General features: G+C 36.5%; 1 protein-coding gene across 1 annotated transcript; it reads right to left on the bottom strand.

Moving 5' to 3' along the window:
* Positions 1–11,707: 11,707 nt before the first annotated feature.
* Positions 11,708–13,477, bottom strand: LOC127096071 (uncharacterized). The gene is made up of 3 exons (XM_051034692.1): positions 13,001–13,477; positions 12,752–12,904; positions 11,708–12,661 (listed from the first exon to the last, which is right to left on the bottom strand). The coding sequence occupies exons 1-3, from the start codon at positions 13,475–13,477 to the stop codon at positions 11,708–11,710; spliced, it is 1,584 nt and encodes a 527-aa protein (XP_050890649.1).
* Positions 13,478–14,003: the final 526 nt, after the last annotated feature.

Raw genomic sequence — 14,003 nt, 5'->3', positions numbered from 1 at the left:
ACAATGTGCCAAGAAAGGTTGCATTTGGATGTTTGAGCACAAAGTTATGGAATGTTGAAGTTTGCAAGAAAAACTGGTTATGTAACTTAGAAAAATTTGAGTGCTTCATGGCTGAAAATGACCTATAATGTCTCAATGAATTCCATGGCCTTCCAAGCATATTCCGACCTTGGTCCTTGAATAAAACATGTATAGGGTATCACCAATGAAATTGTGAAAAACGAATCAGCTTCATATGTTGAAAATTGAAGAAGTTATGGTCCTTAAAAATTGGGAAAAAGTCACTTGAAAATAGGTCAAATTTCACTAAGTCCATAAATGACCTATAATGTCTCCAAACTTTTGATGCTCCTCCAAGTATAATTGGCTCTTGTTATGTAAAGAGAAGTCGTAGAGGATATTGATAAGAGTCATATGCAAAATTGGCAATTCAAAAATGTAGATAATTGAAGGAGTTGTGATCCTTGGAACTTTGAATTCAAATTATTGACTTTTAGGTCAAACCACTTTGAAGAAGCTTGTGTATTTGGACTTTTCTTGCACTTAAAATCACATGGGTGATCATATGAACTCAAACTAAGGTTTCCTTGATTGCCTCTTGATTAAATTTCTGAAAGATTGAAGTTGCTTATTGAAGAAGGCATGGAAATAAACATATGAACCTTTGATTTTTCTTAAGAAGTAAGCAACCAAACTTTGAGATGCTCTTGATTTGAAAATCCCTTCCTTTCATAATAGAATTAAGAGAAACAAGATATATTTTTGGGTATTTGATTAGTGGTTAGATAAGAAATGAATCAAATAAATATTAAAGGTAAAACAAACTAACAATGAGGTGCTGGGTGATCCCTGCAAGAAGCAAACCCAAAGATGGATAAGGGAAAGGCTAAGATGTGACCTTGCTTGTATGAAAAAATGAAAATGAGATGTGGGATCTTAGTAATAAAAATTAGGGTATGACAGATGCCTCTATTTAAGTTTCTTCAATTTGGAGATATGAAGATTGAAATCTTCATCTCGACAAGATTGGAGAGACTTACATATTAAAGACATAATTTTTGGCCCTAAGATACCACAAGATGTTTATGATATGATATATATGCAGACAAGGATCTCTGTGAGGAATATAGCACCACAAGAGAGAAACAACTGCTAGAGAAGAGAGGAGACTGAAATTCTACAGGGGAAAGACAGATTCCAAAGAGGTACCCACCTGGGGACAAACAAAGTTCCACAGGGGGAAAAGGAAGAGCTCGAAAATAGCCGATGCTTAGTTATAAAATGAGCTAGAGATCTAACGGGGAGGACTTATCAAAGTAAGACTTCATCGGGGGAAAGGAAACAATCAAAAGGGGAAAACCCTGACTCCGTTAAGAAAGGAATATTACCTAACTATCAGCCGAGTGATAACTTAACAAAGGTAATAAGCTCAAACAGAATGATTACCAACTACCAGCCAAGTGATAACTTAACAAAGGTAACCAATTAGAGGTAAAAGGAATTATTACCTACTATCAGCCAAGTGATAACTTAACAAAGGTAATAATATCAAAAGGAACAATTACCAACTACCAGCCAAGTGGTAACTTAACAAAGGTAAAACAAATATTACCTACTACGAGCCGAGTGATAGCTTAACAAAGGTAATAAACTCAAAAGGAATGACTACCAACTACCATCCAAGTGGTAACTTAACAAAGGTAATAAGCTCAAAAGGAATTATTACCAACTACCAGCCAAGTGGTAACTTAACAAAGGTAACCAATAAAAGGTAAAAGGAATATTACCTACTACCAACCGAGTGATAGCTTAACAAAGGTAATAAGCTCAAAAGGAATGATTACCATCTACCAGCCAAGTGGTAACTTAACAAAGGTAACCAATCAAAGGTAAAAGGAATATTACCTACTACCAACCGAGTGATAGCTTAACTAAGGTAATAAACTCAAAAGGAATGATTACCAACTACAAGCCAAGTGATAGCTTAACAAGGGTAATAATTCAAAAGGGGGACCAAAGTTCAGACCATGAATGAATTGGAGAGAAGCGGTCAAAGAGGACTCAATCAAATGAGGGCATGAACTCAATGGAGGATTAATCCCATCTAGATAATGAACTGGAGGGGAAAACAAAAACAAAATCTTTCACAAGGATCAGACTCAGTGGGGAATTAGAAAGAATAAACTCTTTCTGCTTAAGGTCGACATTCTATTAGAGATAGTACACACACACTCTACGGGGAGAAACGTTCCAGAGAGTGGTGCGAAATTATCGAGAAAAAGAAAAATGGGCAAATAAACATCATGATGCTATGCACATGTGTATGATTATGCTGACAAAACAAACGCAAATGTACGAGACTGATATACAACTAGATACTCAGCTAATCTCAACAAGATGGAGATGCGGGCATAGATTCGTTAGGGATTCTACCACTCTTGCAATCTGATGCTGAGGAGGCTGTTATAAAAGAAAATTCGGCATGGGATAGTCACTGAATTCCATTCTTTAGGATCTTACCATCCTTAGGATTGCCATAAACATTCCTCTTTTGTATTCACAAGTAGAGGAAAAATACATATCTTTTTTTTTTGTAAATTTTCATAAAATCTGATTGTTTAGATATTTTTTTTTGTTTCAAAAATGATCATAAAAAATAAATGAAACTTTGTAAATTGAAACAAAATAAGAATAGAAAACAAATGGGCAAAAGGCTCAAATTTTATTGATAGAATGATAGTCCGCAAATGGCGTGACTCCATGGATCATTACAAAGTTGGAAAATGGTAAATACATGGAAAGGGCTACATTGAAATCCAATGACCACTATTCTCCCTAACAACTTTGAATTCCACTATGCTCTGGTCTTTGGTCGAGGATGACTGAATAGGAATCTGTGATAGGCACAGTTGCTTCAAATGATCAAGTCTGGCCTGATGCAGTTACTTGCCATAATCCCTAACTTTTGCCTAGATTTCCTTTTTAGTGTCAATCTACCGGGATAATTATTTTCTATTTTATGTCTTTAGCTTTTGCCTGGACCGTCCTTTCGGGTTATCAATCCACCGAGACGCTCTTTTTTTCCTAAGCCGCCCTTTCAGGTTTTCAACTTAGCAAGTTGTTCTTTTATTTTTCTAGACGAAGTATTTCTTAACTGCATCGGCATTCACAGGACGAGGGAGCTCCCCACCATTCATAGTCGTAAGAATCAATGCACCACTATAGAAAGATCTCTTAACAACATATGGGCCTTTGTAATTAGAAGTCCACTTGTCCCTAGAAACAGTGTTGAACGACAAGATCTTCTTGAGCACAAGGCCACCTTATCTGAATACGCGAGGTCGAACCTTCTTGTCAAATGCTTTCTTCATTATCTTTTGATATAACTGACCATGACACAAGATCTTCATTCTCTTTTGTCAAATGCTCTGACACCATTCAGGCTTAGACAAATTGGCTTCCATCAGGACTCACATTAATGGGATCTCAACCTCTACAGGGATGACTGCTCCCATTCCATACACTTGAGAGAAATGGGTTGCCCCTTTTGAAGTGAGGACGGATGTAAGGTATCCATGCAAATTAAATGGGAGCATCTCATGCCAATCCTTATATGTCACAACCATCTTTTGGATAATCTTCTTAATGTTCTTATTTGCAACTTTAACAACTCGATTCATCTTAGGCATGTAGGGGGAAGAGTTATGATGTTCAATCTTGAAGTCATCACAAATTTCTTTCATCATCTTGTTATTCAAGTTTGACCCACTATCAATAATGATCTTACTTAGAACATATTGTATCGGAAAATAATCTGATTCTTGATAAATCTGACCACAACCTGCTTGGTCACATTAGCATAAGATGTTGCTTCAACCCATTTGGTGAAGTAATTAATAGATACTAGGATGAAGAGGTGTCCATTCGAAGCTTTAGGTTCAATCATTCCAATCATGTCAACTTCCCACATAGAGAAACGCCATGAAGATGAAATAACATTGAGAAGTGTCAGAGGCACATGAGCCTTATCAGCATAAATCTGACATTTATGGCACTTCTTCACATATTTACAGCAATCAGATTTCATTGTCAACCTATAGTAACCTACCCTTAACATCTTTTTAGCCATTGCATGTCCATTGGCATGAGTACCAAAGGATCCTTCATGAACTTCTTGCATTAACATGTCAGCTTCGTGTCTATCCACGCATCTGAGCAAAACCATTTCAAAGTTTCTCTTGTACAACACATCTTCATTTAGCAAGAAATTGTCAACCAGACTTCTCAAATTCTTCTTATCTTTGTTAGATGCCCCAAGTGGGTACTCCTGACTTTGGAGGAAACATTTAATATCATAATACCAGGGCTTATCATTTGTGACTTCTTTTACTGCAAACACATGAGCAGGTCTATCAAGGTGCATAATTATGATATTAGGCGCATCATTCCAACGATTTACTTTATATATAGAAGATAGAGTATCCAAAGCGTCCACCATTTGATTCTCTTCACGAGGTATATGATGAAACTCTATTTTATTGAAGAAAGTTGACAACCTCCTTGCATACGAATTAGGCCAGGATGACGAGTCTCCCATTCTCATTTAATTTGATTGGCCGTCAAGGCTGAATCTCCATACACATCTAGGATCTTAATCTTCAAATCAATGGCTTCTTCACGACCCTTGATACAAGCTTCATATTCCTCCATATTATTCGTACAATCAAACATCAATCTTGCAGTAAAAGGGATATGAGAACCCTTAGAAGTAATAATGATTTCCCTAATTCCATTTCCATAAGCATTAACAGCTCCATCAAACACTAAACCCCAGTGGGATCCAGGCTATGGCCCTTCTCCAAGCAACCGTTCGTCGCAATCTTTAGTTTTCAAGTACATAACATCTTCATCAGGGAAGTCAGACCTGGTGGATTGATAATCATCGATCGGCTGGTGGGATAAATGATATGCAAGATACTTCCTTTAATTTCTTTCTGAGTACGGTACTCAATATCATATTCAGACAATAGCATCTGCCAACAACCTATCCTTCCAGTCAAAACAGGCTTTTCAAAGGTATACTTGTTTGGATCCATTTTGGATATCAACCAAGTGGTATGATTGATCATATACTGGCGTAAATGTTTGGAAGCCCATGCTAAACCATAATAAGTCTTTTCAAGCATGGAGTACAGAGACTCGCAGTCTATAAATTTCTTACTCAGATAGTAGATGGCATGCTCCTTTCTACTAGTTTCATCTTGTTGTCCAAGTACACAGCCCATGGACTCTTCTAATACAGTCAAATACATAATCAAAGGTCTTCCTTCCACTAGAGAGGAAAAGATAGGAGGTTCAAGCAAATACTCCATGATGTTGTCAAAAGCTTTTTGGAAGTCTTCTGTCCAAACACAACCTTGATCTTTGCGGAGAAGTTTGAAAATTGGCCCACATGTGGCAGTCATGTGAGTATGAATCTAGATATATAATTCAGATGCCCGAGGAACCCTCTTACTTGCTTTTCTGTCTTCAGCGCATGCATCTCTTGAATAGCACTGACTTTATCAGGGTCTACTTCAATACCATTCTGAATGACAATGAAACCCAACAACTTTCTGAACGGACACCAAAAGTACATTTATTAGGATTCAACCAGAGTTTAAACTTCCTCAATCGTTGAAACAACTTCAACAAATATTCAACATGATCCTCTTAAGTCTTCAAATTAGCAATCATATCATCAACATAGACTTCTATCTCTTTGTGCATCTTGTAGCGGTAAATTCATGACCATTAAGCTATGGATAAACTTAACGTCAATAAAACCAGAGTCGCCACCGCGCTTTTATTATTTCCAAGGGAAAAGGGAAAAGTATGAACAAAACCCAAAGATAATAAGTTTTCAAATCAAAACTAATAAAATGCCAGAGATTACAGGTAAGGGGGTTGGTTAGACAGAGCGAAGGTGTTAGCACCCAAAGTGTCCTAGGTACTCCTAGGGAGCCCTTTTTTGTGTGTACATGTGTTTTGGTATAAAATGAAGTTTGCAATAAATAGAGTTTGGGGATGAGAAAAGAATTCATTAATTATATTTTTGTGTTTGACAAGACCTTCGGACTTGTGCCTACGTACCAATATAAAAATGAGGGATCAAAACCTCGTAGTTCGTGGTAACAATTTCAAAGTGAGTGAGTCGTTTTTAACAAAATTTTAAGTTTAAAAGAGGCACCAAAGGCCTAAAAGAGTTTGAATGGGTGTTAGTTCTTTTTGTCTTTTGAAATTTTAAGTTAATATAGTTAGATTCATTTACCAATTTGATTAAGAAAAAGAGTTTAAAAATGCAATGGCATAAGGCTAAAGTTTCTAATTTGCAATAAAGAGTCTAACTTTAGAAATCACAAGAAAAGAAGATTTTAAAAGGAGGGAGAGATTTGAAATTAAAGAAGTGGGAGGAGATGAAGAGACTAATCCTAAGCAAAAATTTAAAAGTTAAGAGTTGAAAAGATCTGACCAATGGGATGCAATCCAATAGACAAGAATGTCATATAGAAACCCAATTTTCCCTTAGACTTTAGAATCAAGCAATAATAATACACACATAGCAAGATAAAGAGAAAGGCATCAAATAAAGATATCCACATCCAAGCAAGCAACTCCATAGTCTTCTTCATAATCTCACATGCATCAGATGACATACTCCTTGAATGGCTCAGAATAAGGCATTAGACACAGGTTCAAAGTAACAACTTCATCAAGACCATGTAGCAGATGAACTCAAATGGATCTCAACACTTGCATTAGATGGAAATTCAATTCACAAGCACTTGGTTTCAAAAAAGTTGGCATTGACCAAGTCCTTTTGCATATGGAATGTTGCTTAATTCTAAGTCCAAGTCTCAAATCAAATCCAACAGTCCGTACAAATGTTTTTTAGAGCTTTTTGTTGTTATTATGTATATTAAGGTCAAAAGACCACAAATACAAACAAAATACACAAACAAGTATATACAATCACAATATATGGCTCAAATGAGCAAAGTGAAAATGGAATTAAGATAAACAAGTTAAATGGTATGAATAATGGCAAATGATAAAAGACTTAAATTTAAAGTTCATAAAAGTAAATGGCTTGAAATTAAAAGTTAGTTAAATGTTAGTTGATTAGAAATTAGTATTGCTTTTGTTTTTCAATTGTTTAAGTCATTCTTTGGAGAACACTCAACCCTCTATTCACAAGCATGGGTCCTTGAACCAAGATATCTTCCAAAGGAAGGAAAAAATACTACGTTTCCACACAATACCATGAAAGGGGGGAGACTTACAATCTCACTTACTAGAATGCTATGCTTTTGGGTCAAAATTTAGCGCTATGTTAAGCAATTGTAATTGGACTTATGTAGAAGTCACAATTATTTATGGTCGGGAAATAGATATTTTAGTGCTAATGCATGTTAGAGATATGGTATAATGAACCGTACTCCTAAAATATACCACACTTAAAAGAAAATGGAAAAAGGGTGGACCTAATCTCATTCATACTTGTATTGGTTTATGAACCAATTAGCCTTAGGATATAGAGATATCATAGGTCAATGAAATGGATGGGATAGAAGGAGATTGAAGATGAAGAGGGAAGGGAAATGAGACAAACACAAATTGGTCATGGAAGGACTTTTATCAAATTAAAATTATTCATTCATTTTGGGAGATGAAATGTATATTTCATCAATCTCCTAAATTCAATGATTTTAATCCAACAAAGTCAAATCAACCTTGATCAAGGCCCAAACAACATAGTCAAACTCAACAAGTCAACGGAAATAGCTCAACACAATTTATTCACAATTAAACAATAAAAAAACAATTAAAAATGCATTAAATTAAATTATGGTTGATCAAAAACCTAAAACCTCTTCAAAACACCAAATAAATGGCCAAGAGATCTATCATAGGTCAAACAAGGTCAAAGGACCTTGGAGAAAAAAATTCATTATTTTTGGAAACTTAAAAGTATTTTTAATCAATTAAAGATATGCACAAAAACAATTAAATCATAAAAAATATTAATATTGATCCAAAGAATAATTTTAATTCAGAAAATGAAAGAGAAAAATATTTGAATTTTTTTTGGGAAAATCCCATATTTTTTGGATCAATATTAAAATTAATATGAATTAATGAAAAATAAGGCAATTAAAATAAAAATCAGAAATTACAAAAAAACATGGACCACTTGATCTCTTTCATTAATTGAGGTGGCATATCAAGTGGATCAGAGCGCGCTATCCATGTGTTCCATAGTCAAATGCCCCACACGCGTGATAATCACTTTGGACTCTCAGGATTAAAACAATTTAAACGAATCATGTGGTTCAGAAGGATGCCAACACATCGCCGGAGCCAGAGCTCCGGTCTTCTTCTCTTGTGGACCTCACCGGACTGGTCCACCCTAAACCATCACAAAAATGAGAAAGGAGGACATGAATTTAAAGAAAAAATGCTCAAGAGCTCGAATCTGGCCTCAATTTTGTCTAACTCCAAGTATATAGAAAGATACATGGGGTTGAAATTTGAGGATCATGATCTGAGTTTCTTCAATTTGACCTCAAAGCAACTCAATCTTGTTGCCTACATTGGTAGGACTTCAGACAACCAAAAATCAACAAGAATAGTGGAGAATTGAGTGAGAATTGAAGAGATGAAAAATTCTGAAAATCACCTTCAATGTAGCTTCAGATTGGCACGATCTTGCTCTCAATTATGCTTGGCCTTGCTTCAGATGCTTAATGGAGTGGAAATGGATTAAAGAGAATGAAGGATTCTTGGAGTTTCAATCTAAAAAATAGTGAGAGATTCAAACTCGATTTTTCAAAGAAAACCCTCAAGATTATCCTTTGAATGTGATGGTTTAGGGTTGCTGATTCAAAGCTTACGCGTCAGGGTCCTTAATTCTGAGCAAGAGGGCTTCTATTTATAGCCAAGGATATTGATAATTTCACCCTTCCATTTTTGGCCAAAGTTGGAAATCTTACTTGCATGCTTGCACGGGCATGTGATAGGCCCATCAAATGATGCACTTAGGTCCAAAATCATGTGTAAGCAATGCTGAAATCATGTGGAAGGGCCATGCAATTGTGTATGAAAAGTGGAACTTCAAATTATCCAAATGGTCCTCCAACTTTAAGCCATGTGTAATTCATTCATACTTTGTCCAAATGAGATTAATTTAGACTTTTTGGAAAGTTTAGATCAAGAGAAACAACGTTCATGTTGAACACTTTTTCATTTGAAGCTTGGATCATGATGAATTTTGAGGTGGAAGTTTGGAAAATCAAACATATCAAAAGAAATTCTAAGTATCAAGCCATATGTTCACTTCTTCCACCTTGAGTAACTTTTTCTATGGACTTGAAATAATAAATGTTCCTTCATCAAAGTTGTAGCTCTTCCAAATCCCTTCAATTTGGTCACAAATTTGACCTTATTTGTATTTAGCATGAAGGAGTTATGCATTTTAGAAGTTGAGGAAAATCACTTGTTCAATGGTATTGGCCCAAAATGACCTATAATGTTTCCTTTTATCACATGTATTTGAAAGTTGAATTTGCAATTCCTCCGAACATAAACATTGAATTAGACATATTGAATTTGATCATGCAACTTGAATGGATTTCATCTCATAAAAATTGAGCAAGTTATGGTATTGGGAAGTTGACCTCCAAATTAGGGTTTAAACAAAATGACCTATAATCTTTCACCATAAAAAATGACTTTCCAAGAAAACCTAGATCTTGACCTCAACATGAAATTTGTTTGGAATGTCATTTATAGTAACTTTTCTCTTGGAATCATTTTTATATGACAAAAATTGTAGGAGATAGGGTCTAGGGAACCCCAGTTTTGACCAGTTGAATTCCTCTGGCCAACCACCATGAACCAACTTGCTAGCTTGACATTCTCTTGAATTTTGGGACTCATGGAGGATCATATATGCATAATATGATGAAATGTGAAGTATCCCTTGAAATATTTGACCAAGTGGTGAAGAAACTTGTTGAAGAAGTCACATAAGACACCCAGATGAATTAGGGTTTCCAAGGCAAACCAACTCCAAACTCTTGATGGTTTCTTGATCAAAATAACATGTGAAGATCATGGGGATCCATATATGATACTTAGAGCCATAGTAAACCATTTCTTGATTGAGCTTCTTGCAATGAGGGTCTTAAACCCTAGATATGAGCTTGATAGATCAAAGGTGAGCATGTGCACTACCTACAAAAGAGTTAAACTATACAATGACATATTTTTGGTTTTTTGGTTAGTAAACAAAGAAAAAATGAAGTATGATACAATCAAATGTGCTTGGTGATCTCTCCCAATGCAAACCCAATGAATGAGGGGTAAGGAGGATGCCAAGGTGTGATCCCAATGTTAATGCATATGATGAGAATAGCATAAGGGATCTTAGGGTCAAATTGGAGTCTTACACATCTTGTCATGGAAAAGAGTAGTCATGGCTCTTTGTTATGTTGCACCATCATCCTTTAAACCGAAAGCCATCACTCTATAGCAGAATGTTCCCCATGGTGTAATAAATGTTGTCTTTTCCATGTCTTCGGGTGCCATCTTGATCTGATTATAACCGGAGAACCCATCCATAAAGGAGAAGACATTGAACTTATCACTATTGTCTACCAAAGTGTCAATGTGTAGTAGAGGAAAATCATCTTTGGACTAGCTATGTTCAAGTCTCTATAATCAACACACATCCAAACTTTACCATCTTTCTTTGGAACAGGCACAATGTTGGCCACCCACAGAGGTTTCTCAACGGTAACAAGGAACCCAACATCAATCTGCTTTTGAACTTCTTCTTTAATCTTGACATCCATATCAGGGTGACTTCTTCTCAACTTTTGTTTGACCGGCGGATATTCTGGCTTTAACAACAATCGATGCTCCACAATATCAGTATTAAGACCTGGAATATCTTGATAAGACCAAGAAAACACATCCACATAATCTCTAAGAAGCTCTACCATCCTCTTTTTGACATCTAGACAAAGTAGTGCCCCAATCTTGACTTTTTTCTTGTTATCTTCGGAACCCAAATTAATCACTTCCAACGGCTCTTTATAAGGATAAATGGTCTTCTTTTCGTGCTAAAGCAACCGAAAAATCTCATCAGAAATCTCTTCATCATCCTCTTCTTCCATTTCAAACATAGGAAATTCAAAGTTGGGAGAGGGCATAGGGTCATTGTTTTCAATGGGTTTAACAATTAATCTGCACAATGATTTTATGCTTGATTTTAGAATATGAACAAATAAACGCACATTGTGATGTAGATATAAAAGTGATCATTATTTTGTTTTTTATGTTACAATTTTTCCAGAATAAGCAAAAAGAAAAAAAAACATAATATGGATAAACGAAATAACATTTTATTAATGATAATGAAATTTGAAACAAAAGCCCACATAAATTCACTTTCACCTTGGGCATAGTGAAAGGATTTTAAACAAAAAACATATTACTTCGACAAGTGAATAACAGAAGGAACATCAACAACAATCCAATTCTGGCATACCGATCCACGTGTCACAAAGTCTGGCACTTGTTGCTCTTTATCGTCTTCTAAGATTGCGGTAGCAAATTGATCATTAGAATGAATAAAACCAGCACTGTGAAATACTTCTTGAATTCACTTCAAATCCCTTCGGGTTGAACCAGGTGAAGAAACCAAACTAGCTTTGTTCTTTTTCTCAGCAAGCTCAACAATTTGTCCCCATATAGCAGATTGACCATTCTCCACCACAAACTGGGCATCTTTTAAGGATGACATGGATCCACCACTCTTCTTAACAGTAACATTATCAATAGATAAAACTTGAAATGACGTCCCCTCAACTTCATCGGTATCAATGTACGAAAATGAAGAGAGATGACTCACTAACATGGCCTGCTCGCTACCCACGATCACTAACTTCCCATTCTCCACAATCTTTAGCTTCTGGTGTAGAGTTGATGTAATTGCCCCATCCTCATGAATCCACGGACGTCCTAAGAGACAACTGTAGGCGGGATGAATATCCATCACTTGAAAAGTGATCTGAAATAAGCACAGACCTATATTTATTGGGAGATCAACCTCCCCAATTACAGTCTTCCTCGGGCCATCAAAAGCTTTCACAACAACTCCACTGAATCTCATCGGAGCACCTTGGTAAGCAAATTTAGACAACGTAGATTTGGGCATATCATTCAAAGAGGATCCAGTATCCACCAACACATGGGACATGGAATCTTCTTGACAGTTCATAGAGATATGTAGGGCTAAATTATGTTCCCTCCCGTGCTCGGGAAGCTCTTCATCACTGAAGCTCAAATTGTTACATGCGGTAATATTGGCCACAATGCCATCAAATTTATCAATTGTCACGTCATGTTCCACATAGGCTTTCTCTAGGACCTTATACAAAGCTTCTCGGTGTGCTTCCGAACTCATCAGTAGGGATAACACGAATATCTTGGACGGAGTATGCAACAACTGATCCACCACATTGAAATCACTTTTCATGATCAATTTCAGCACCTCATCTTGATCAACATTTTGATTCACAATACTGGATTGTCCGGCTTGTACAACAGGAGTTTTCTATGAACTTGATTTCTATATCACCATATCTTCAGTCCTCTTGGGAGCTGTAGCAGCAAATACCCGACCACTTCAGGTCACACCACTTACATTGGCGATGTTCACAACAAACGGAAAAGCAGTAATAGTCACTTCTTTGTCGTCTTCTATCATGGTAGCATTATACTTGTAATGCACAACTTTATCAGACTGGTAAGGCATAGGACCCTCCAAATGAATAACCAACGGAGAAACAACAGTATTCTGACCATTATATGAAATCACAACCGATTATCGGAGATTAAAACGGGGAACTATGACGTTCACCTCATGCTCATCTTCATTTTTATCCCTCAATACCTGAATAAGGTTCTGATCTAAAATCTCATGTAAGTATCTTTTCACAACAGCACATCCTCGAGGATCTCTAGAAAAAACCTGGCAAGAAGAATGGTCATGCTCATAATAGCTCAATTCACATAAAGTAACATGCACTTCAACCAAGGATCTTCTGATTAGATTAACGTTAAAAACTCGGTACTTTCCTGGACAACCTTCGAAAATATTCACAGTTCCATTGCCATGTTTGGGCAACGGATTAGCTTGTACGTTGGGATTAGAATCTTCAAATGACAAGATACCACTTTGCATTAACCTTCTTACCTCATCCTTCAAGGAGAAACAATTCTCAGTATCATGGCCAAGTGATCCTTGGTGGAATGCACAATGTTGGTCAGCTTTATACCACCATGGAAGCTCTTTCGAAATAGCCAGTGGAGTCCTTGTTTGCACCAAGTTCTTCTGAATTAAAGCATGAAATAACTCTGTATAGGTCATTAGAATCGGGTCAAATTGTACATGCCTCTATGTATGATTTTGTTGATTCTATTAATTCACGCATTGCTGGAAACATGGTTGATAACTCGGTGCTGGTTAAGCAACGGGAGCAGAATTAATCACTAGAGTTACATAACCCACATGCTAATGATGTTGACTGTTCCTCGGAAGCCTTATATGTATCTCTTGTGAGGTAGTGTTTTCATCGTGTTCCTTCTTCTTGGATAAACCATTCCCATACTTTCTGGAACCATCAAATGAACTGCCTTCTTTCAACCATCCTTCACAGACACCTTCTTCCAACCTCAACCCCATATTCACCATCTCAGTAAAGTCACTTGGCGCACTTGCTACCATCCGGCCGTAATAGAACAGACTCAATGTTTTCAAAAATAGCTTTGTCATCTCTTTTTCCTCTAACGGAGGACTAACCTGTGCAGCAATCTCGTGCCATCTTTGTGTGTACTCCTTGAAAGTTTCTTTTTTCCTTGAGAGACATAGCACAGAGTTGATCCATGTCCGTTGC

This window comes from Lathyrus oleraceus, chromosome 6 (genome assembly GCF_024323335.1).
Source record: "Lathyrus oleraceus cultivar Zhongwan6 chromosome 6, CAAS_Psat_ZW6_1.0, whole genome shotgun sequence".
In the NCBI taxonomy this organism is placed as follows: domain Eukaryota; kingdom Viridiplantae; phylum Streptophyta; class Magnoliopsida; order Fabales; family Fabaceae; genus Lathyrus; species Lathyrus oleraceus.
The sequence above is the reverse complement of the archived record's forward strand: the minus strand, read 5'-3'. Positions and strand labels throughout refer to the sequence as shown.